Here is a 26183-nt window from a genome sequence, read left to right on the forward strand (position 1 = left end):
AACTGAAAGAGTTTAGAATCTCACGATCTGACGAATTAATATTTGAATCAATACAACCTGATGAATTGACCGAACAAGTTTTTACACATTAGACTCTTAACAAACAATTTAAGGACAAGGTTGAATTTATGAGGTCCTTTTTTTACCAGTGCAAAGATGAGACGGAGCCGATATTACATGTTTTAGGAGATTGTCATCAAGCTACGACTCTATGGATGAATGAGTTTCCTATGCAACTCCAAAATCAATTTTATTTAGTCGACTTATCATAGTGGATTAGTACTAATATCAATTTGCTGGAGATTAGGATTATGAAGTGAATTGGAATGTGTTTTGGGCAATGACATGCCATCATATTTGGCTTTTGCGTATAGAGAGGATCACACGAGAATGTAACACATCCGACGTCGTCTTGGCTACAAGCACTCAAACTAACAAGACTATGCTTAGGTGAGCAAGACTATGGGAACACATTCATTTAGGCCCCGAATCTCAAGTTTTGTTGCAATGTATTCCTCCTCTGATGGGTTGGATGAAATTCAATAGACAATCTTTGTAAAGTTCGAGGACTCACATAATGTGACGTTGTAATTCAAGGAGCTCACGACAAAGGTGAATGATGTTTGCAAAGAGACTTGAGTATTGTAATGCAATTTTGTAAAGTTCGAGGACTCACATAATGTGACGTTGTAATTTGAGGAGCTCACGACGAAGGTGAATGGTGTTTGCAGATGTAATTATTGTTGAGTCGTGGATGATTCTTGACGAGCTTTGCCCAACCAACAATATTAGCTTTCTCGTTGTAGAAGTATTATGTGGATTCAGAAGTAATGACTATTGCTATCTAGGGTAGAGTAAGCAGAACATATTTTATGAAAGGTAAAAGATCGATTGAGAAGTCGCAACTTATCATTACCATCGAAAAACAAAATGTGTGTATATGACTTAGCAAATACGAGATACAATAGTAGAGATAACCCAACATGACGTATTGTCCTACTCAAATTAGTCGGTTAACTTTACTAATAATTCGAGTTTCGACTCTAGTTCGATAGTTACTCATTCATTTTTAACTAAAAAAATATGACTTTAAAATGATTATTTTTACTCTCAAAAACCCTCTCAGTTTCATAACCGAAACCTTTCTCTCAAAAATACTCTCCCTTTCGTCGCCGATAGTAATCTCGCACCGTATCTCTCCCTCTCCGCCACCGCGATTTCACCATCGCGCCGTGTGGATCCATCAAAGCCACCGTACCGGTAAGTACTTGTCTTTCTTCCTTTTCACGTTTCTCACTTCAATCTCTGAGATTTTTGATTTCTTAGATATGAATCACGTTTCTGAAATTTCCATTTTTTCATTACATTCCTGAAATTAGGTTACGATTTTGATCAATGTTTCTGAATCTGTAGAAGAAATTCACAAAAAATGAAGTTCAAAATCGAAGAAGTAACAGTGTATTTCCCCTATGACAACATATACCCAGAACAATACGCATACATGATTGAATTAAAACGAACCCTAGATGCAAAAGGCCACTGCTTACTCGAAATGCCGACTGGAACTGGAAAAACCATCGCTTTACTTTCATTAATCACAAGCTACACACTTTCAAAGCCTCAATCACCAATCAAGCTTATTTATTGCACTCGAACCGTTCACGAGATGGAAAAGACTTTAGCTGAATTGAGACTGCTTCATGATTATATGGTTAAATCTATTGGTCCGTCTGCGAAGATGCTTGCGCTTGGATTGTCTTCGAGGAAGAATCTTTGTGTTAATAATAAGGTTCTTGCTGCTGAGAATCGCGATTCGGTTGATGCTGGGTGTAGGAAGTTGACTGCTAGTTGGGTTAGGGCGCTTGCTGCTGAGAATCCAAATGTTCCTACATGTGAGTTTTTTGAGCAGTATGAAAGAGCCGGGTCTGCTGCTGTTTTGCCTCCTGGTGTTTATACTTTGCAGGTATTTCGAATTTAGTTTGGTTCGTTGGATTTCTATAGGCTTTGATTCTAATCTTTATAAAGTCATAAAAATAAATAAAAATTGATTTTTTACAATGTTAATGTTATTTAGGAATGCCGGATTTTTATACCATTTGGATGATATGCTATTCTTAAATGTATAAATTTTTTATAGAAATAAAATAAATATTGATTTTTATGATGTTAGATTATTCTCATATGTGTTATTTTTGGAAAACTTCCATTTTGATTGCTTTCCGATGTTCTTGGATTCCAAGATGCCGGAATTTTTGTGGGTTTGACTGAACAATCTGATTTCGAGCAGTTTTGGTTGTTTCTTGGTGTTAAGATTTAAGACTTTCAAAGGTTGACATAATTTTGATTTTTATTCATTTTTAGTTGTTCTATGGTTTTGCATTTTGATATGACCAGACCTTTTAAAATGTTTGAATCTGAATGTGTATGTGATTGTAGGATCTTAGAACGTTTGGGAAGGAGAAAGGGTGGTGTCCTTACTTTTTAGCACGGCATATGGTCCAGTTTGCCAATGTGGTGGTCTATAGTTATCAATATTTGCTTGATCCAAAGGTGGCTGCCATAATATCCAAGGAAATGCAGAAAGAATCAGTTGTTGTATTTGATGAAGCTCATAATATTGATAATGTTTGTATCGAAGCACTTAGTGTGAGTGTGAGGAGGCAGACTGTTGATGGTGCTAGAAGAAATATAAATAGAATGCGTCAAGAAATTGACAAGTATGTGCCGTTTCTAGCTTTCTCCTCTTGTTTTGTGATTTAGATTTTGCAGTAACAAATTCAATAGTGAACAAGGGGGCATAATTAGGTAAAAAAAAATGGGGGTTCTAGTGATTGCAATAACTTCTGTAATATGCATGTTATAATCTCGCCAATTTTCTTTCACCTAAAGCCCTTAAAGTCTAATTTTTCATTGAAGTATTTGGGACACGGGGATGAATTTGTGATATCAAATAGTTTCGAAGATTTTTTAGGATGTGGGCCACATCCTACAAAGTCTTTTTATTAGTTAAATTTGATATTTTAATTAGTAAGTTTTTGGTAAAATACTAGGGGTATAATAATTTGATATTTTTTATTTAGTTTTAAATAGTGAATAAGGGGTATAATTTGTTAAAAAATTAGGGGTTCTAGCAATTGTAGTATCCTAGGCCCTTCTTTATTCCTTTGGTTACTTGAAAGTTGAAATTTCCCTATCTTTCCCTTTCGACGGTATCAATCTTGCTGAATTTTCCATTTGTTCCCATTGCTAAAATTCGTGTTCGGATCCTCTTTAATATTTGAACTGGTAGGAAGGTTCAAGGCCACAGATGCTGGTAGACTCCGTGCTGAATACAACAGGCTTGTCGAGGGTTTGGCTCTAAGAGGAGATCTTCCTGGTATGTATGATGTCAATTTTGTTATATTTCTTAATGTTATATCCAATATTCACTAACCAAAACTTATTTTCCTTACATAGCTGCGGATGGTTGGCTTGCAAATCCAGCCTTGCCTGATGATATACTAAAGGAGGCTGTACCTGGAAATATTCGTAAGGCTGAACACTTCATACAGGTCTTGCGTAGATTAGTTCAATACCTTGAAGGGCGCTTGGAAACTGAGAATGTAGAGAAGGAAAACCCTGTTAGCTTTGTTTTCTCTATTCTGAACCATGCTGGAATTGACCAAAAAACATTGAAGTTCTGTTATGACCGCCTTCATTCATTAATGATGACATTGGAAATTACAGACACTGATGAGTTTCTTCATGTCCAAACAATATGCGATTTTGCCACACTTGTGGGCACATATGCTCGTGGTTTTTCCATTATAATAGAACCTTTTGACGAGAGAATGCCTCATATTCCCGATCCTGTATTGCAGGTTAGCGCTGATGTTTTGATTTGTATTTACTTCATTCCTACGTAAGGCTGAAAGTTAGTTTTAGTCTATGTGAGATTTATATATTTTCTATGTTTCTAGTATATATTTCTAATTTTTCTTCACCTATGGCATTTCAGCTTTGTTGCCATGATGCTTCTCTTGCCATAAAACCTGTTTTTGAGCGATTTCAGTCGGTTGTGATTACATCTGGCACATTAAGTCCCATAGATTTGTACCCTCGTCTTCTGAATTTTAACCCTGTTGTCAGTCGAAGTTTTACAATGTCCTTAACAAGAGATTGCATATGCCCTATGGTTCTTACCCGTGGCAGGTATTCCCAAGTCTTGTTAATACATTTTCAACATCTGTTTTCCTTAAAAATTGCCTTTCTCACTTCCCCTTTTGGTTTCTTTTAATGTTTAATTGGTTTGTTGTTTCAGTGATCAGCTCCCAGTCAGTACCAAATTTGATATGAGAAGTGATCTTGGCGTAGTGAGGAATTATGGACGGCTCTTACTGGAGATGGCATCAGTTGTTCCAGACGGGATTGTATGTTTTTTCGTCAGTTACTCATATATGGATGGTATAGTCAATAGCTGGAATGAAAATGGAATTTTGAAGGTGAGCCAAATGTCCACAATCGCCTTTATTACCGGTAATGTCGGTTTCATAGTTTCATGTTGCTAAAAGCATCTCTTATGCAGGAAATAATGCAGCATAAGCTTGTCTTTATTGAGACTCAGGATGTGGTAGAAACTACATTGGCTCTTGACAACTACCGCAAGGCTTGTGATTGTGGAAGAGGTGCTATCTTTTTTTCAGTTGCGAGGTAAGATAACTGAAACTACTTATATTCTCTTGGGTTTATTTTCGTCCAAATATAATTTGACAAGAGAAGTGATTAGAGGGTTTATTTTCATGTGGATGTACCTTGATTTTGGTGTATATTAGCCAGTTGAGTACAGAATTTCATGCTAAGTTACTATGTTTGAAAACTGAACCTCCTGCATCTATTTCTGTGTTTAAGACAATTAATTTGGTCTCTTTCAAGCTCCTTTCTCCTGAGTTCTACATTAAAATAGGATCTCCAGATTTGAACACTGATTTTTATCCATAGCATTTTTTTTTTTTGTCAATTCATGCTTATGTACATGGTTAGTTCATTGTTTGCTGTACATGCAACAAGAACTAGATTGTTCAGATTTTAGAAATTATAATTGCGTTTGCAACTCCTTTGGGCTATGGCATATGCTGACCCTGGTTGTTTATAGAACATAAAAAGTAAACAACAGAAGCCACTTCTCATGTGGGTTTCAATCAGCTTTTGCTGCCAAACACACTATTTTGGCAGCTTCTTTGAAAGCTTTTGAAAAAAATTACATTTCCCTAATAAATAGAAGTTATAACAGCTATATTGATCAAATGGTTTTGTTGTGGTTTGTCAAAACTAAGTCTTTGGAAACTCCATTTTGATCCAACTCCTTGTAATGGTTTCTTTTAGAGTTTCTCTCAATCTTTCTACGCCTCTAGTTATTGTGTTGTTTTTGCGTGACTAACTTTTTACTTAGGGTAGTATTCTCTTCTTTTCACATGACCTGGCCATCTTAGGTGCAATTGATTCTACCATATTTTCTTAATATGTCATTCTAATATATTTTACTCACAATCTTGGAGTCAAGTTCATCACAGGCTAAAAGTAAATATTGTACTTTTTGCAGAGGAAAGGTTGCGGAAGGTATAGATTTTGATCGACATTATGGCCGTTTAGTAATCATGTTTGGTGTTCCTTTTCAGTACACATTAAGCAAGTGAGTTCCATTTGATTAAATTTTTGAATTAGGGTAATTTATAACTATTGTATATCTGTGCCTTTTTTCATTGTCGAAATTGTGGAGGTTATATTACTGGTTGCAGAACTTTACTAGAGAAATTTTTTCAGGATTTTGCTTGCACGCTTAGAATATCTACGAGAGACTTTTCAAATTAAGGAAGGAGATTTTCTAACTTTTGATGCCTTGGTGAGACTCTCTCTCTTCCCTCTCGGTGATATGATTATTTGATTGTTAAACTTTCTGAAACTAGAATCCTTGGTAACAATAATTTTTTTTGCATAAGCAGAGACAAGCTGCACAGTGTGTGGGCCGTGTAATCCGTTCAAAGGCTGATTATGGGATGATGATTTTTGCAGACAAAAGGTTAGTGTTTGTATGACCATTTCTTCCACTTTCAAAATTTTAGTTTGCAAGTGGAAAGTTCAACATTGCTTTTGTAACTTTCTTAAAATTCTGTGTCTATACTGAGATCATAACTTGTATTTATAATAGTGTTACAATAAATACATTGGATGCTTGATGAATAAGCCCTAACCTAGGAATTTGTTTACTCTAGGAATAATGACAATCAATCTAGGAAGTTGTATAGTTAAAAGAATACAGATTTACGTGATTCTAACAACTTGAGTGCAATTGTGCTTCTGAAAGTTGCTGGTTGCTTTTTTTATTTAAAGTGCACAGTGTATTCTCTGTATGTAACCTTTGGTGGAATTTGTTACAAATTGGATTGGAAGTTATTGTCTGTCCCATAATAATAAATAACAAGCAACAACTGTTTTGACAAGCTCTAGGCAAGGAAATAAATGTAAGTTTAGGACTGCTAAATTGGGGAGATGTTGCTGTAAATAACCAATTTAAACATTGAAAATGTGGATAACATATTTAGTTGCCTAAGATATTTCCCTCTACTTTGATTCAGCTTCTACATAATTCAAAATCTTGATACTACATGTACTGAGCATGCCTACTCGTGATGAATGTATCATTTACTTGGTTTTGGCTTCTACTTCATTTGTCTTTGATAGAGTTATGGTAGTAAATATATGGTTGGTTATTACCATTTGCAGGTATAGTCGTCATGATAAACGATCTAAATTGCCTGGCTGGATACTCTCTCATTTACGTGATGCCCACCTGAACTTGAGCACAGACATGGCTTTGCATATTGCACGCGAGGTCTGTCCTCATAGCTTTGTTTTGAAATTTTGTAGTAACTTGCATTACATTATTGGAATCTCGTTGAAACTGTATGGGCCATCTTGTTTTCGGTTTTAAGAATTCTCCTGCTTTTTTTTTTCCTTTCTATTACAGTCACCTGCCACTAGATTGATTAATACAGCTACTCCCTCCGTTTCAAAATACATGTCCAATTTTTGCAATGTGCACTATTCATTTGACTTACTTTGACCATATTTTTTAACTAATCTATAAATACAAATATTAGCATGTAAGATGTTGTTTGATTTGTCTCGACAAATATTTTCAAAATATTAAATTTTTATAATTTTTTACTTTAGATAATTAAAGATATTAACAAATAAGTAATAACTATTAGATATGATTGTTCACTCAAAAGATATGATTTTTATAATCAAAATATTGTATAGATATGATTTCGTTTTATTAGTTTTTTCTCTATCCTCGAGTCAAATCAATAGTTATAAATTGTGTATTTTAATACGGTTGTCAAATTTTGGTTGTTCAAACTAGTGCTGTACCCGTGCATACGCACGGGTTGCGCCGTTGGCGCATGTTTTTTTGCCAATGTTTATAATTTAATTTGGGAGTTTTTTAAAAAAAGCAAAAATTTTTAAATATATTTTTCTTTGGCAGTAATTCTATTTTGTTTTGGAATAAGTAAGATTTGGATAACGTATAATTATCATAAATTCATATAAATGGTAGCTTGATGAGGAAGTAATAGGAAGCAATGTTCCCATCGTAAGTTTTGACAAAGTAAATGGGAGGTATTATAAAATATATTTCCGAGTCAACATGGTAATTAGCAATAAGCAAGATTAGTAGTATTGATAGATTTATGGTAACACAGAGTAAAATGCAGCTTCATTAATGAACATATTCAAATGTGCATTACACCACTTGCGGACGCATGGGTTGTACCGTTAGCGCATTTTTTTCATCATTGTATAAATTAGATTAATGGAATAATAATTTGGGTAAATAAGAATGTATAAGGACTTTGGACTATCACCTTAAAAAAAGGGACTTTGGACTATCTGTTTAATTTTTATTATAGATTAAGAACATAGAAGATGAACTTTTTGGAAATTGAGTATATAAATGTAGGACATGAATCCTCTTAAAAGCATGGATCCTACAACTATATCCATTGTTGAAAATTTAAAGCGAATATCTTATTTTTTATATATATCAACGAAAGAAGATACTCTACATGCATTTTAGTTAAAGAGGGTTTAATATTTGTCTAATATTAAACATTGATATAGTAATATCATTATTATTTAATATATTGATGACAAATATTACTTTATCAATGACTTCTCAACAAAAAATTTTAAACATTGTTAAAGTTTTTTTGATGACAACTTATCTCATGCATTTGAGTTATTTCTAAAATATTGATGTCTTGTCTTATGTATTTGTCCCCCCAAAAAAAACTTGTTTTCTGTATTAGATTTAATTTAATCAGTAACAACTTCTCCCAGGTATTTTAATTCTTTTTCAAATTTTAGTCAATGTCGACTTCTTTTGTGCTTTGTAGCAAAAGAGAGCTTAAGATCAATGACTCTTTTGTGGAAAATAATTTTATCAATGACCACTCAACAAAATTATTTTATCAGCGACAACTTGTCTCTTTTATCAAAGTTAATTTCATTTGTGACAACTTATATTTGAGTTATTTCTAAGATTTTATAGGTGACAACTTGTTTAACGTATTTGCTCCTAAAATAAACTTGTCTTCTGTATGCAATTTAACTTTATTAGTGACAACTTATCACTTTTTTCATGCATTTTAGTTAAAGAGAGTTTAATATCATTGTATAATAAAATTTTATGAGAGTTCATTTTATTTGTGACAACTTATCCCGTACATTTGAGTTATTTCTACGATTTTATAAGTGATAACTTGTCTTTTTTATCATAGTTAATTTCATTTGTGACAACTTATATTATACATTTGAGTTATTTATAAGATTTTATAAGTGACAACTCGTTTACTGTATTTGCTCCTAAAAATAACTTGTCTACTGTATGAAATTTAACTTTATTAGTGAAAATATATCACTTTTTTTATGCTTGTAAGTAAAAAAGAGTTTGATATACTTGTATAATAAAAGTTTATTAGAGTTAATTTCATTTGTCAAAACTTATCCCGTACATTTGAGTTATTTCGAAGATTTTATAAGTGACAATCTGTCTTTTTTAACAGAGTTAATTCCATTTGTGACAACTGATCCCGTACATTTGAGTTATTTCTAAGATTTTATAAGTGACAACTCGCTTAGCGTATTTGCTCTTAAAAAAAACTTGTCTGCCGTATGATGTTTAACTTTATTAGTGACAACTTATCACTTTTTTCATGCATTTAGTTAAAGAGAGTTTAATATTTTTGTATGATAAAAATTATAGTACAAATAATACGAATATAGTTATAGTGATATCATGTTTATTTTTTTATACATCATTGAAAGAAGATACTTTACGTTGAATCTTATTTAATTATGGTATAAAATGTCTCTAAAAAAAATGAATCTTATTTAATATGTCAATAAAAATAACGTACTTATCAATGACCACTCAACAAAAATTATTTTATTAGTGAAGCTTGTCTCTTTTATCAAAGTTAATTCCATTTGTGAAAACTTATCGCGTATATTTGAGTTATTTCTAAGATTTTATAAGTGACAACTTGAATAGCGTATTTGCGCTTAAAATAAACTTGTTTTCTGTATGAAATTTAACTTTATTAGTGACAACATATCACTTTTTTCATGCATTTTAGTTAAAGAGAATTTAATATCGTTGTATGATAAAAGTTTATCAGAGATAATTTCATTTGTAAAAACTTATCCCGTACATTTGAGTTATTTCTAATATTTTATTAGATCCAAATTGTCTTTTTTATTAGAGTTAATTCCATTTGCGACAACTGATCCCGTACATTTGAGTTATTTCTAAGATTTTATAAGTTACAACTCGTTTAGCGTATTTGCTCCTAAAAAAAAACTTGTCTGCGGTATGAAGTTTAACTTTATTAGTGACAACTTATCACTTTTTTCATGCATTTTAGTTAAAGAGTGTTTATTATCGTGTTGTATAATAAACGTTCTGGTATAAATAATCAGCAAAAGAAGATACTTTACATTGAATCTTATTTAATATATCGATAAAAATTATTATTTTATCAATGACAACTCAAAAAAAATTATGTTATCAGTGACATCTTGTCTCTTTTATTAGAGTTAATTCCATTTGTGACAATTATCCCGTACATTTGAGTTAATTTCTAAGATTTTATAAGTGACAACTTGTTTAGCGTATTTGCTCCTAAAAAAAAGTTCTAATCTTATGAAATTTAATTTTAGTAATGATAACCTATCACTTTTTACTTGCATTTTAGTAAAAGAGAGTTTAATATCGTTGTATAAGAAAAGTTTATGAGAGTTAATTTTATTTGTGACAACTTATCCCGTACATTTGAGCTATTTCTATGATTTTATAAGTGACAACTTATCTTAGGTGATATCAAAGTTAATTCCTTTTGTGACAACTTATCCCGTGCATTTGAGTTATTTCTTAGATTTTATAAGTGACAGCTCGCTTAGCGTATTTGCTCCTAAAAAAAACTTGTATGTTGTATGATGTTTAAATTTATTATTGACAACTTATCACTTTTTTCATGCATTTTAGTTAAAGAGTGTTTATTATCGTGTTGTATAATAAACGTTCTGGTATAAATAATCAGCGAAAGAAGATACTTTACATTGAATCTTATTTAATATATCGATAAAAATTATTATTTTATCAATGACAACTCAAAAAAAATTATGATATCAGTGACATCTTGTCTCTTTTATTAGAGTTAATTCCATTTGTGACAATTATCCCGTCCATTTGAGTTATTTATAAGGTTTTATAAGTGACAACTTGTTTAGCGTATTTGCTCCTAAAAAAAAGTTCTAATCTTATGAAATTTAATTTTAGTGATGATAACCTATCACTTTTTACCTGCATTTTAGTTAAAGAGAGTTTAATATCGTTGTATAATCAAAATTTATTAGAGTTAATTTTATTTGTGACAAATTATCCCGTACCTTTGAGCTATTTCTAAGATTTTATAAGTGACAACTTATCTTTTTATCAAAGTTAATTCCTTTTGTGACAACTTATCCCGTGCATTTGAGTTATTTTTTAGATTTTATAAGTGACAACTCGTTTAGCGTATTTGCTCCTAAAAAAAACTTGTCTGTCGTATGAAGTTTAACTTTATTAGTAAGAGTATAGAAAGAGAGTTTAATATCGTTGTATAAGAAAAGTTTATGAGAGTTAATTTTATTTGTGACAACTTATCCCGTACATTTGAGCTATTTCTATGATTTTATAAGTGACAACTTATCTTAGGTGATATCAAAGTTAATTCCTTTTGTGACAACTTATCCCGTGCATTTGAGTTATTTCTTAGATTTTATAAGTGACAGCTCGCTTAGCGTATTTGCTCCTAAAAAAAACTTGTATGTTGTATGATGTTTAAATTTATTATTGACAACTTATCACTTTTTTCATGCATTTAGTTAAAGAGAGTTTAATATCTTTGTATGATAAAAATTATGATATAAATAATACGAATATAGTTATAGTGATATCATGTTTATTTTTGTATACATCATTGAAATAAGATATCCTACATTGAATCTTATTTAATATGTCGATAAAAAATAACGTCTTTATCAATGACCACTCAACAAAAATGATTTTATCTGCGAAGCTTGTCTCTTTTATCAAAGTTATTTCTAAGATTTTATAAGTGACAACGTGTCTAGCGTATTTGTTCCTCACAAAAATTTGTTTTATGTATCAAATTTAACTTTATTAGTGACTTCTTTCACTTTTTTCATGTATTTTATTTAAAGAGAGTTTAATATCGTTATATAATAAAGTAATGGTCTAAATCATAGGAACATCGTTATAGTGATGTGTTTTTTTATATATCAGTGAAAAACGATACTATACATTGACTATTATTTAATATATCGATGAAAAATAATATTTTATCAATGATCACTCAACAAATGTTATTTTATCAATGATAGTTTGTCTCTTTTATTGGAGTTTAATATCATTGTAAAATAAAAGTTATGGTCTAAATCATAGGAACATCGTTATAGTGATGTGTTTTTTTATATATCAGTGAAAAAAGATACTATGCATTGACTATTATTTAATATATCGATGAAAAATAATATTTTATCAATGATCACTCAAAAAATATTATTTTATCAATGACCACTCAACAAAAATTATTTTATCAATGACAGCTTTTCTCTTTTATCTGAGTTAATATCATTTGTGACAACTTATCCCGTGTATTTGAGTTATTTCTAAGATTTTATAAGTGGCAACTTGTGTAGCGTATTTGTTACTAAAATAAACTTGTCTTTTATATCAAATTTAACTTTATTAGCGATTTCTTATCATTTTTTTCATGCATTTTAGTTAAAGAGAATTTAATATCGTTGTAGGATAAAAGTTTATCAGAGATAATTTCATTTGTGAAAACTTATCCCGTACATTTGAGTTATTTCTAATTTTTTTTTTTAGATCCAAATTGTCTTTTTTATTAGAGTTAATTTCATTTGTGACAACTAATCCCGTACATTTGAGTTATTTCTAAGATTTTATAAGTTACAACTCGTTTAGCGTATTTGCTCCAAAAAAAAACTTGTCTGTCGTATGAAGTTTAACTTTATTAGTGACAATTTATCACTTTTTTCATGCATTTTAGTTAAAGAGTGTTTAATATCGTGTTGTATAATAAACGTTTTGGTATAAATAATCAGTGAAAGAAGATACTCTACATTGAATCTTATTTAATATATCGATAAAAAATATTTTTTTTTTTGGTTACTTAATAAAAAATATTATTTTATCCATGACAACATAACAAAAATTATGTTATCAATGACAGCTTGTCTCTTTTATTAGAGTTAATTCCATTTGTGACAATTATCCCGTCCATTTGAGTTATTTATAAGGTTTTATAAGTGACAACTTGTTTAGCGTATTTGCTCCTAAAAAAAAGTTCTAATCTTATGAAATTTAATTTTAGTGATGATAACCTATCACTTTTTACCTGCATTTTAGTTAAAGAGAGTTTAATATCGTTGTATAATCAAAATTTATTAGAGTTAATTTTATTTGTGACAAATTATCCCGTACCTTTGAGCTATTTCTAAGATTTTATAAGTGACAACTTATCTTTTTATCAAAGTTAATTCCTTTTGTGACAACTTATCCCGTGCATTTGAGTTATTTTTTAGATTTTATAAGTGACAACTCGTTTAGCGTATTTGCTCCTAAAAAAAACTTGTCTGTCGTATGAAGTTTAACTTTATTAGTGACAACTTATCATTTATTTTTTCATGCATTTTAGTAAAAGAGAGTTTAATATAGTTATATAATAAAAGTTTATGTGAGTTAATTTTATTTGTGACAACTTATCCAGTACATTTGAGTTATTTCAAAGATTTTATAAGTGACAACTTGTCTTTTTTATCACAGTTAATTTCATTTGTGACAACTTATATTATACATTAGAGATATTTATAAGATTTTATAAGTGACAACTTGTTTAGTGTATTTGCTCCTAAAAAAAACTTGTCTACTGTATGAAATTTAACTTTATTAATGAAAACTTATCACTTTTTTCATGCATTTAAGTTAAAAAGAGTTTTATATTGTTATATAATAAAAGTTTATTAGAGTTAATTTCATTTGTGAAAACTTTTTTTCTTTTGAACAATTCATTTGTGAAAACTTATCCCGTACATTTAAGTTATTTCGAAAATTTTATAAGTGACAACCTGTCTTTTTTATCAGAGTTAATTCCATTTGTGACAACTGATCTCGTACATTTGAGTTATTTCTAAGATTTTATAAGTGACAAATCGCTTAGCGTATTTTCTACTAAAAAAAACTTGTCTGCCGTATGATGTTTAACTTTATTAGTGACAACTTATCACTTTTTTCATGCATTTAGTTAAAGAGAGTTTAATATCTTTGTATGATAAAAATTATGGTTAAAATAATACGAATATAGTTATAGTGATATCATGTTTATTTTTTTATACATCATTGAAAGAAGATACTCTACATTGAATCTTATTTAATATGTCGATAAAAAATAACGTCCTTATCAATGACCACTCAACAAAAATTATTTTATCAGCGAAACTTGTCTCTTTTATCAAAGTTATGTCCATTTGTAACAACTTATCGCGTCTATTTGAGTTATTTCTAAGATTTTATAAGTGACAACTTGTATAGTGTATTTGCTCCTAAACTAAACTTGTTTTAGGTATAAAACTTAACTTTATCAGTGACAACTTATCAATTTTTCATGCATGTTAGTTAAAGAGAATTTAACATCGTTGTATAATAAAAGTTTATCAGAGATAATTTCATTTGTGAAAACTTATCCCGTACATTTGAGTTATTTCTAAGATTTTATAAGATCCAAATTGTCTTTTTTATCAGAGTTAAATTTATTTGTGAAAAATTATCCCGAGCATTTGATTTATTTCTAAGATTTTATAAGTGACGACTTGTGTATCGTATTTGCTCCTAAAAATAACTTGTATTATGTATGAAATTTATATTTATTAGTGACAACTGACAACTTATCACCTTTTTAATGCATTTTAGTTAAACAGAGCTTAATATCGTTGTATAATAAAATTATGGTATAAATAATAGGAACTTTGTTATAGTGATATCACATTTTTTTATATATCAATAAAAGAAGATACTCTACATTGAATATTATATAATATATCGATAAAAAATATTATTTAATCAATGACCACTCAACATAAATTATTTTATCAGTGACAACTTGTCTTTTTAACAGAGTTAATTTCATTTGTGACAACTTATCCCGTTCATTTGAGTTATTTATTTTATAAGTGACAATTTGTTTACCGTATTTGCTCCTAAAAAAAACTTAACTTCTTTATGAAATTTAACTTTATTAGTGACAATTTATCAGTTTTGTCATGCATAAATTACAAAGAGAGTTTAATATCGTTGTATAAAAAAATTTATGGTCTAAATAATACAAACATTGTTATAGTGATATAATTTTTTTATTATATATCAGTGAAAGAAGATACTCTACATTGAATATTATATAATATATCTATGAAAAATAAGATTTTATCAATGACCACTCAACAAAAATTATTTTATCCGTGAAAACTTGTCTATTTTATCGGATTTAATTTAATTTATGCCGACTTATCCCGTGCATTTGAGTTATTTATAAATTTTTATTAATGACAACTTGTCTAGCGTATTTGCTCAGAAAAAAAACTTGTCTTATGTATGAAATTTAACTTTATTAGTGACAACTTATCACTTTTTTCATGCACAAATTATAAAGAGAGTTTAATATCATTGTATAATAAAAGTTATTGTCTAAATATTAGGAACATTGTTGTACTGATATAATTTTTTTTATATAAACATATGTGCGACCACTTGTCTCTTTTGTCAGAGTTAAATTTATTTGTGAAAACTTATCCCGGGCATTTGATTTATTTCTAAGATTTTATAAGTGACCTCTTGTCTAGCGTATTTGCTCCTAAAAGTAACTTGTCTTATGTATGAAATTTATATTTATTAGTGACAACCAACAACTTATCACTTTTTTTAATGCATTTTAGTTAAAGAGAGCTTAATATCGGTGTATAATAAAATTATGGTATAAATAACAGGAACTTCGTTATAGTGATATCACATTTTTTTATATATCAATAAAAGTACATTGAATATTTTATTATATATCGATAAAAAAGATTATTTAATCAATGACCACTCAACATAGATTATTTTATCAGTGACAACTTGTCTTTTTAACATAGTTAATTTCATTTGTGACAACTTATCCCTTTCATTTGATTTATTTATTTTATAAGTGACAATTTGTTTAGCGTATTTGCTCCTTAAAAAGACTTATCTTCTTTATGAAATTTAACTTTATTAGTGACAACTTATCATTTTTTTCATGCATAAATTACAAAGAGAGTTCAATATCGTTGTATAAAAAAAGTTATGGTCTAAATAGTAGGAACATTGTTATAGTGATATAATTTTTTTTATATATCAGTGAAAGAAGATACTCTACATTGAATATTATGTAATATATCTATGAAAAATAAGATTTTATCAATGACCACTCAACAAAAATTATTTTATCCGTGAAAAGTTGTCTATTTTATCGGAGTTAATTTCATTTGTGACAACTTATCCTGTGCATTTGAGTTATTTATAAATTTTTATTAATGACAACTTGTCTAACGTATTTGCTCCTTAAAAAAACTTGTCTTATGTATGCAATTTAACTTTATTATTGACAACTTATCACTTTTTTCATGCATTTTAGTTAAAGAGAGTTTAATATCGTGGTACAAAAAAAGTGATGGTATAAATAATAGGAACATCATTATAGCGATATCATGTTTTTTATATATTAGCGAAAGAAGATACTCTACATTGAATCTTATTGAATGTATCAATGAAGAATATTATTTTATCAATGACCACTCAACAAAAATTATTTTATCAGTGACAACTTGTCTTTTTTGTCAGAGTTATTTTCATTTGTGACAACTTATCCCATGCATTTGAGTTATTTCTAAGATTTTATAAGTGACAATTTGTTTAGGGTATTTGCTCCTCGAAAAAACTTGTCTTTTGTATGAAATTTAACTTTTTTTGTGACAACTTATCATTTTTTCATGAATAAATGATAAAGAGAGTTTAATATCGTTGTATAAAAAAAGTGATGGTATAAATAATAGGAGCTTCGTTTTAGTGTATCACTTTTTTATATATCAATAAAAGAAGATACTCTATATTGAATATTATATAATATATCGATGAAAAATATTTTTATCAATGACCACTCAACAAAAATTATTTTATCAGTGACAACTTGTCTATTTTATCGCAGTTAATTTTATTTGTGAAAACTTATCCCGTGCATTTGTGTTATTAGTAAGATTTTATAACTGACAACTTGTCTAGCGTATTTCTCCTTAAAAAAACTTGTTTTATGTATGAAATTTAACTTTATTATTGATAACTAATTACTTTTTTCATGTATTTTAGTTAAAGAGAGTTTAATATCGTTGTATAATAGAATTTATGGTATAAATAATAGAAACATCATTATAGTGATTTCATGTTTTTTTTATATATCAGTAAAGAAGATACGTTACATTAAATATTATTTAATATAGGGTTAATTAAGTTTTTAGTCCCTATAAATATTCACAGTTTTGTTTTTAGTCCCTATAAAATAAAATCACATTTTTTAGTCCCTGTGACTTTTTTCTTAAGCATTTTAGGGACTAAAAATGCTGATGGAAAAATTTTATAGGGACTAAACATGCGGATGGAAAATTTTATAGGGACTAAAAATGTTGATGGAAAATTTTATAGGGACTAAAAAGTGTGATTTTATTTTGTAGGGACTAAAAACAAAATTCTGAATATTTATAAGGACCATTTACTTAATTAACCCTTTAATATATCGATAAAAAAATATTGTTTTATCAATGAACATTCAACAAAAATAATTTAATCAATAACAGCTTGTCTCTTTTATTAGAGTTAATTAATTTGTGACAACTTATCCCATGCATTTTAGTTATTTCTAGAATTTTATAAGTAACAACTTATCTAGCGTATTTGCTCTGAAAATAAACTTGTCTTCTGAATGAAATTTAACTTTATTAGTGACAATTTATCACTTTTTTCATGTATTTTAGTTAAAGAGTTTAATATCGTTGTACCATAAAAGTTATTGTGTAAATAATAGGAACTTCGTGTTAGTGATATCATCTTATATATATATATATATATATATATATATATATATATATATATATATATATATATATATATATATATATCAGTAGAGGATACTCTATGTTGAATATTATATAATGTATCGATTAAAAACTTTATTTTTTTATTGATCACTCAACAAAAATTATTTTATCAACGACAGTTTGTCTCTTTTATCAGAGTTAATTTCATTTGTGACGACTTATCCCAAGTATTTAAGTGATTTTTAAAATTTTATAAGTGACAACCTGTCTAGCGTATTTGCTCCTCAAATAAGAGGTTTACTAAATTTGGGAGTAAATTTCTTAGTTGAAGTATCTCTACTAATGTTAGATGTACCACCAATTTTTTTCTCTTCTAATACTTGTTTTCTTTTGTCTCTTAATCTTAATATGTTGTTGAGTAAGCTGAAGGTGATCCATTAGATTGGTTGATGGCAGAATTTGTGTGTTTATAACAGTGTGTTGTTTTGAGTTTCTAACACCATTTGTTTGTAATCGAAATTTAGTTGAGACAAATAATTTTCATTGGTTCCCAAAAAATGGTACTCATTACTATTCTAGATTAGGTAGTATATGATAGACTTTGATTAGACAGAACTATTCAAAGTTGGTCAATTGATAATGCTATTTTTATTAATATAATTGTTACAGGTACTGTTTCTTACATTGTCCAATGTCATGATTTGTCTAACACATGTTTTGACTTGCATTTGAATACATAGTTACAACCCAGTTGACATAGTTAATTTCCTTAGTTAACAGCCCATGGTTTCTTAAGGGTAGTGAGTTGGTCTATTAGTTTTTATGTTGGTCACACGCTTCTGCTCATGAGTTGCTCTATTGGCATTTCTCCAACTTAAATGAGTAGTTTCCAACGTACATAAATTTGATATTCATTAATAAATTGCCTTTAATGTATTAATCAATAATTGGAGAGTTATATGAAATTCTGCCTTGTGTTACATAAATTTTCTTGTGACGATTACATCTACTTCATAAAATCCATTTTTGCTTGTTAAAAAAAACAAAAAAACAAAGATTCTCTGCTTAAATATAATTTAATATATCGGTGACAAATATTATTTTATCAATGTTCTCCTAAAAATATTATTTTATCAATGACAACTTATCTCGTGAATTAGAGTGAATTTCCTAATTAAAGAGTTTAATATCACTTTTTTCATGTATTTTAGTTAAAGAGTTTAATATCGTTGTCTAGTAAGATTTTATAATTTTTATCAGTGACAACTTCTTTCGTGCTTAATAGTTCAATTAATCAATGTAAACTTCTTCCATCCATTTTTAATTATTTTTTAAATTTTAATCAATGTCAATTTCTTTCATACATTTTAGTTAACGATGGTTTAATGACATTGTGTAATCAAAGTTATGGTATAAAAATAGGAACACCATTATAGTGATATCATATTTTTATACATATCAGTGAAATATATCAAAGATAAATATTATTTTATCAATGGCCTCTCAATAAAAATTATTTTATCAATGAGAACTTGTCTCATTTATCAGAATTGATTTCATTAGTGACGAATTGTATTAGTGAAAACATGCAAGTTCATGATAGTTTAATTGTATAAATCTCAAATAATGACACCCATTGCAAATAATTTTTTTAATAAATTGATTAAGGATCCACATTTTTTAGAGTTGGATCGGTTAAAAATATACAATTAATTTTTGAAATACATCTCCCTTTTTAATTTTGACTAAGTGATCACAACCATTGATTTTTTTTTTTGGCTAAGCAAGTAGAGAGGACACGCATCAAGAGGAAACACAGACATCACAACCATTGATTAAGAGTACCAATAATATTTAAAGTTTAATGGTAATGAGTTGACGGTCGAAAAATAATTTTACACGTACAACCAATTAAAACATTTTTTTAAGAGAACCAATTAAGTAACTTAGAGCATGATTATCGGTGCTTTTGCACCGTGGTATAACTGCCACAAATGAAATTGTGTCAGGAAACCTCTGTTATTTGGCAAAAAAGCAAGTAGTAAAACCAACCATGGTGGCAATGCATTACCACCGTTCCATTCCAGAATTTGTCAGAACTTTTGTATTGCTTTTGAGTTCTTTTTATTTTAATTACTTATTTTAATGTAAAATATAATTTAAAGTATATTGTAGGTGTAAGATAAGTGGGACCCATTTTAGAGTTTTAGAGGAGTGGTATGGATATTTAGAAAATATAGTTGAGTGGTTTAAATAATTGAAAAGTGTAAAGTAATATAATATATTATGTGGGTCCCATTTATACCACTCATTTGGGTGGCATGGATGTGGATGCTCTTACATCTAATTGTAAATACTCATATCAATTTTTTCACATTTTTTTCTCAAAGATCAGCCATTTAATTTTAGAATTTAATAACAATTGAATGTATTGTACAACAATTGAATGTATTGTACAACATAGGCTACCAGTTTTCATTTTTTTTTTCTTTTCGGTAATCCAACTTTTAAGTTTTATAATTTATCTCTCCCACCCTTTATTATTATTATTATTTTTAGACAAATGCTCATTTGTTAATTTTATTCTCTCTCTTCATCAAAGGAATTTGAGAAGCTCTCCTCTTCTAACAAACCCTAGCCGCCGGATTACTGTTCACAACCTCCATGATTAATTTCCGGCTGCCTTTGGCTGAACCACACTCATAATCTTGCCCTATTCTTTATCATCTATCATTCAGATCAAATAGATTTGTAAACTTCTCAACTACCACCTTCTTGGCTAGATCTCGGCCAACATAGACAACCTTTTGAAAAATCAATACCATAAAAAGACTCTCCTCCAACTCCTCTACAAAACCCACAAAAAAGATCATAATTTGAAACACTTTCCCCGTCGACCTCCACACCAGAAATTGCGACCTCCGCGCCTGAAATTGCAACCGCCGCTGTTATGGTATGAAACTGGGTTGGTGTCTTCATCAAGGTCAAGTTCTTTACATCTTATGTTTCCATTACATGCAACAACAACAACAGTTAAAAGATGAAATTGGATCTGATTCTCTTGTATTTTGAAAAGATGTAAGAATTTCTTATGTAGATCAAATAATCTTTTTCTATTGATGTTTTTTGACAATCCTTCTACTGGATTTTGATAAAAAAAATATATTTTTTCTGAAAATCCCAAATTTCGTTTCCAGCAAAAATGAAGACTTTTTTTTTCTTCCATAATATCAATAGAAAAACCATTTTTTCTGCAAATTTTGTTTTTTTTGACGTTGTTACAGAATGATGTAAACAGAAGAATTCTCTTTCTTTCTCTCTGTTTTTTTTTTTCTAAGTCTAAATGAGGACTGTTCTTTTTAGAATATATAAAGAATTTTCTCTTTCACAGTTGAATAATAAAAAAAACTCACATGTTGAATAATAAAAAATCACAGATCTGTGTATTTTAATAGCTTAATAGCAACAGGTTGTAAAAACAAATTAATGGAAGTGAAAATTGTAGACACAATTTACATCAGACAAAATTGTTGTCTATTTTGATGTTTGTACTCATCTTTATTTTCTTTTTCTTGTTCTTAATCCTTCATGGTTGTTTTTCATTTTTATTTATAAGCTATTTTTTTCTTATACAAAATAGTATAAACTTTATTTTTACTCAATTTTTTTTCTTTCAAAAATAATAATAAACTAAAGGAAGATTATGTAAGTTTAGAAGTATTTGAAAAAGATTGAACAAACACCATTGATACAAAATAGTATAAACTTTATTTTTACTCAATTTTTTTTCTTTCAAAAATAATAATAAACTAAAGGAAGATTATGCAAGTTTATAAGTATTTGAAAAAGATTGAACAAACACCATTGAATCATTGATACATTCGTTTTAGGTGATACATCCATTGAATCACCTTTCCTATCCATACTTACACATTTAAGTTTGTTGTTCTCCATCTTTGTTTTCTTTTTTCCCTTTTTTCTCTTTTCTTTGTTTGTAGTTTGATAAAGAGAAATGAACTCCATTCAACTTTCCTGCAACATTTCTAGATCAAAAAATTGTAGTTGAATGTAAATACAAATATTGAAAAGGTACATGTTAGATAAAGAAAAGAGAAAAGAGTAAATTTTAGACACTTTAAACATCAAATGAACTTGTAGATCTGAAAAGTTGTTCATAATATTTTTTTTGCAACACTTCAAGTTTCCTGCAAAATCCAATTGAAGAGAAGGTAAAGATTAGAAAGTTTGGAAAGAAAAGGACATCAAGAAGAAGAAGAAAGAAGAGTTGTTGTTGTTGTTACCTTACATTTCGTTTCATTTCCTGCAAAATAAGAAATAGATTATTAAACATTAAACATAGATAAGAAAAAGTGAGAGAGAAGAAAAATGAAAGAAGATATCTAATGAAAGAAGAGATCCGTAGAAGTATTAACTTTTATAGAAAAGGGTATTGAAATTTGAAATTCAAATGTAAGAATTTGCCCCCCAAAATGACCTTTCTCTTCATAAAGCAAATTTGAAAATACCAGATGCCATATGTCAAGCAGAAGAGCTGTCCACTTGTCAAGCAAAGCCGCTGCCAAATGGCACTCACACACGCTGCCAGAGGTCAAGCTGTGGTTGAGCGTGCACTACTTTCTTATATTATAGTAGATAACTTTCCTCTGTTGTAAATAATGAAAACAATTCTTTTGGTATTTTCATTGTTTCCAAAAGATGTGCACGATTGTTCACTTCAAGAAGAGTCTCTTATTTTCTTGTTAGCAAGTAAAAATAACAAATTCTAAAAAATGAAAATAGGAAATGTTTAGTTTTACAAAATAAATGGGCCCTTAGTTTTTGTTACGATTTTTATTTTCACTTTTGACTACAAATTTTTTGGTAAACAAGAAACAAAGTGAATGAGGTGGCATTTTTTGTAATGATGTGACAAAAGGAAATGAAAATAGACACCAAACAGGCCCTAGAAGAGTCTCTTTGGCTCTAAAAATTGTTTTCCATTTTATTTGTTTCTTGTTTTAAAATATTTTTGTAGGTAATTGTGAACAATATTTCTATTTTTACTGTTTCTTATCAAATATTTGAAAATGGAAACTAAGTGAAACAAAGTTGTCAAGTGGTGGTGTTTTGGGACCTTGGAGTGTGCGTGCGCCTCTCAAGGTCTCAGGTTAGGTTCAATTTCCCCTGTTGCCAATTTCGGTAGGCTAAGTCCATACAGAGCTATGCTTTGGCTTTAAATGGTGCCCCTGCAAGTGGACGGAGGGATTGGACCCCTCGGATTAGTTGGTCCTCGGGCCGTATACTGAGTTTTCTTTTAAAAAAAAGTGAAATAAAGTTGATACTTTTGTAGTTATTAGTGAAAATATAAATAGAATAAAAAATAATTAAATAAAAAAATCTTAGGTCTAAGTTTCACTTGTGTGTTTAGACTTGGTAACTAGCAGAGGGTTCAAGTGCCTTTTTACTCAGCAGTTTTGAAATGTTTTTTTCCTAGTAGCCAAACTTTTATTTTCTCTTCCTTATGCCTTTAACTCAGGAAGAGATTCTTTCTGAGCTCTTTCTGCATCTTTCAAGGTTAGCTAAATGCGTATATCTAGGTTGCGTTATATCAGCTTTGAGTATCTTTTTGTATTTATATATGTTGGGTATCCATGAAGTTGATGTTGGAACAATGTTACAAAAATGGGAGGCCTTATTAGTTTTGCATGTTCATAAGAATGTGATAATATTTGGTTGCATAATGACCAATTTCTTATATTTTGGATGCAGTTCCTCAGGAAAATGGCCCAGCCATATGATAAGACTGGTGGCACTGGCAAAAAAACCTTGCTGTCTCAGGAAGACTTGGATAAGATTGTTTTGGAGGGCAGCATGAATGATATGTTGTATTGAAGCTATCTATGAATTTGAGTGTAACTGAGGTGGCCTTCTTATCTACTGTACTTATTAATTCCTAATGCAGTAATCATCTTCACAGATATTTAGTGCTTGGATTCGCTTTGTGAGCATCATTCCTGCATCCTGATGTAATTTTAACGTTATTTTTCGCAGTTAGAAATGCTGTTACCGTGCCCATGTGTGGTAATACCGTGGAAAAGAGTCGTTTCCAAACATACACACACAATGTCATTTTGATGTGATGGGCGCCATGTAGCAATCCATAATGATGAGGAAGATGCAGTCCTTGTTTAGCATGAAGGTTCTCGTTTAGGAATTGGACTTGAAATTCTTTGAATGTTTTGTAGTACTTAATAAAATGCATTTGTCAAGGCTTCTATGGGGTTTATCAAATTTATTGTTGATACATATTGGAGATTGAAAATATGCCCATCTAGCAACCCCTCAAAGGAACAAAGTTCCGTCACAGAATCTAATCAACAAATCGTAAATCCTATTCAACAAAATGAATTTTAGTTTGCGGATTAGTGAAATGATATTTGTAACCATTTTTGTGACAATTTGAAACAACTTTCATATTCTTATTGTATTCTTACGTGCTCTCTCTCTCTCTCTCTCTCTCTCTCTCTCTCTCTCTCTCTCTCTCTCTCTCTCTCTCTCTCTCTCTATAAAATATTAATACTTGAAAGTGGTGTTGCTACCCCCCATGCCCACTAAAATTACAACACCAAAATAATAAAAACTAGAAAATCGATATTGACAGTAAGCAATTTCTTTAGGTGATAGTTCAAGCACTTTTATGACATAAAGTAATTCCCAATTTATTTAATACCTAATTTTTTTTTATCCAAATATTTTTGGTGACACAACTAGGTTTTATAGTCTGCGTCCGCATGAAGTTTCAAGTCTTTCGTAAAGCTTCACATTCGGAATTGCAATGTTCACATCAAAAGTTGTCTTGTATGAACTGACTCTAGATGCAAAGTAATGGCATCACTTTTTAATGCCTATCCTTGTTCCTCGACGTCCACAAAGTGTGACAAGAAGTAGCACAAAATTTTGGCTAATTCCTCAAATTTGAACTTTTGGAAAAATTCAGATTAGGCTGCAACCAATCTACTACATTAGCATGGAAAAATTGATGTATTATATCGACATCAAACACACGCAACCAAACCATCATAGCCATAAGTAAGTCAAGAAGTAAATTCAAAGTAATCTTAATGGTAAAACGCATTGCCAAGATGCATCTTATGTTTAACTATTCACATAAAATGCATAATTATTTAACAAACACAATAATTTGTTGTAGTTGTGTCAACTAGCACCAACACATTATGAGAAAACTGTTTGCGCGGAATGAGTATAGAGTCTGTAGTATTTGTGTCCTCCTTGATGCTTCAAGAGCTAAACAAATAAACTCCATTTGTGAAATTTTGTGCTTACATGCTTCCATACTAATGGCTTTTTAATGCGTATCTTGGGAAAACCAAACACTTATACTCCCCCTGTTTCTATATCTGAGTACTATTTTGACTAAAAATTTGTCTTTAAATATAAATTCATTTTCAAATTACTAGATGCATTTATTATTTTTTTCCTAAACATACTTGTAATTAATACTACTAATTTATCTTGATATATGAAAAGTCAAATATAATACACATATAAACAAATGACAATTTGGTAATCTCTCTAACATACATTTGAGGATGGTTGAAATGAGAATTACACATGGCATGCTAAGCTCAAATACATATAGAAAATGTCCAAGTGGCACTACAAGGAATATAAACATAAACAATTTTATTTATAGCATTTGCTCAATATTAATTATCATTTATGGCATCCAAAAAGTCAAAAACAAAATATGTTAATATTCTACTAACAGTTAAATATAAAGATAAACTAATTACCTTTCTTTGATTTATCAATTACATAAAAAATAAATATGAAAACGAGTTTAATCACTTTACATTGACGGTATAAAATTATTTTACACATGTATCCATTTGAATTGAAAGCAAACGTAAAAAAACAAGAGATGACTATTTTTCGTTGATAAATATTTAAAAAAACAGCATAGTTCTTAATATATTAAAAATACAGGAAAAATAATTATCCCTCGCCAAAAAACTTTGGACAAGTTTTGTCAATAAAAAACGTTGGACAAGTTAATAACTTATTACTAATAAATATTATAAAATCACGGGACATATCTTTTATTTATATAACAAATTATTTGACAAATCTTAAAAAAAATGTATTTGACTCGAGTGTAAAATTATTTACTGGTTGGAACAAAAGAACAAGCTATCAGACTTTATTTACCTTCCCCGCGATATTATAAATGAGTGTAGATTTTTTTTTTGTTTTCATCTTACCCTTAAAAAAAACAAATTTCAAACGTAAATAATTTATTACAAGACAATTCAATAGTACACTACATCTGTTTTTTTGTTTTCATCTTACCCTTAAAAAAAACAAATTTCAAACGT

General features: G+C 29.3%; 1 protein-coding gene and 1 long non-coding RNA gene across 5 annotated transcripts; one reads left to right on the top strand and one right to left on the bottom strand.

Moving 5' to 3' along the window:
- Positions 1-1130: 1130 nt before the first annotated feature.
- UVH6 (RAD3-like DNA-binding helicase protein) lies at positions 1131-24274 on the top strand. Of its 4 annotated transcripts, none has more exons than XM_085746100.1 (15): positions 1131-1197; positions 1229-1260; positions 1380-1963; positions 2437-2717; positions 3294-3376; positions 3457-3860; positions 3998-4191; positions 4301-4481; positions 4565-4689; positions 5579-5668; positions 5800-5878; positions 5979-6055; positions 6760-6868; positions 23557-23708; positions 23839-24274. In XM_085746100.1, the coding sequence occupies exons 3-14, from the start codon at positions 1430-1432 to the stop codon at positions 23677-23679; spliced, it is 2280 nt and encodes a 759-aa protein (XP_085602226.1). In that variant the 5' UTR covers positions 1131-1197; positions 1229-1260; positions 1380-1429; the 3' UTR covers positions 23680-23708; positions 23839-24274. The 4 variants fall into 4 exon arrangements, with proteins under 4 accessions (XP_085602226.1, XP_085602227.1, XP_085602224.1 ...); XM_085746101.1 differs by having other exon boundaries at positions 1414-1963; XM_085746098.1 differs by having other exon boundaries at positions 1131-1260.
- LOC146950144 (uncharacterized) lies at positions 21856-22309 on the bottom strand. Its single transcript, XR_015027447.1, has 3 exons — positions 22221-22309; positions 22089-22108; positions 21856-21992 (listed from the first exon to the last, which is right to left on the bottom strand). It is a non-coding gene; the product is annotated as an uncharacterized LOC146950144 (long non-coding RNA).
- Positions 24275-26183: the final 1909 nt, after the last annotated feature.

The sequence above is a fragment of the Medicago sativa genome, chromosome 2 (assembly GCF_051527215.1).
Source record: "Medicago sativa cultivar Bolivia chromosome 2, Bolivia_mono, whole genome shotgun sequence".
In the NCBI taxonomy this organism is placed as follows: Eukaryota; Viridiplantae; Streptophyta; class Magnoliopsida; order Fabales; family Fabaceae; genus Medicago; species Medicago sativa.

Excerpts from the sequence above, each read along its gene's own strand:
- UVH6 (XM_085746098.1), top strand. The coding sequence starts at position 1,430 with ATGAAGTTCAAAATCGAAGAAGTAACAGTGTATTTCCCCTATGACAAC. Across the intron at positions 4,192-4,300 it reads ATGGTTCTTACCCGTGGCAG|TGATCAGCTCCCAGTCAGTA; the intron begins GTATTCCCAAGT and ends TTGTTGTTTCAG. Across the intron at positions 6,056-6,759 it reads ATGATTTTTGCAGACAAAAG|GTATAGTCGTCATGATAAAC; the intron begins GTTAGTGTTTGT and ends TACCATTTGCAG.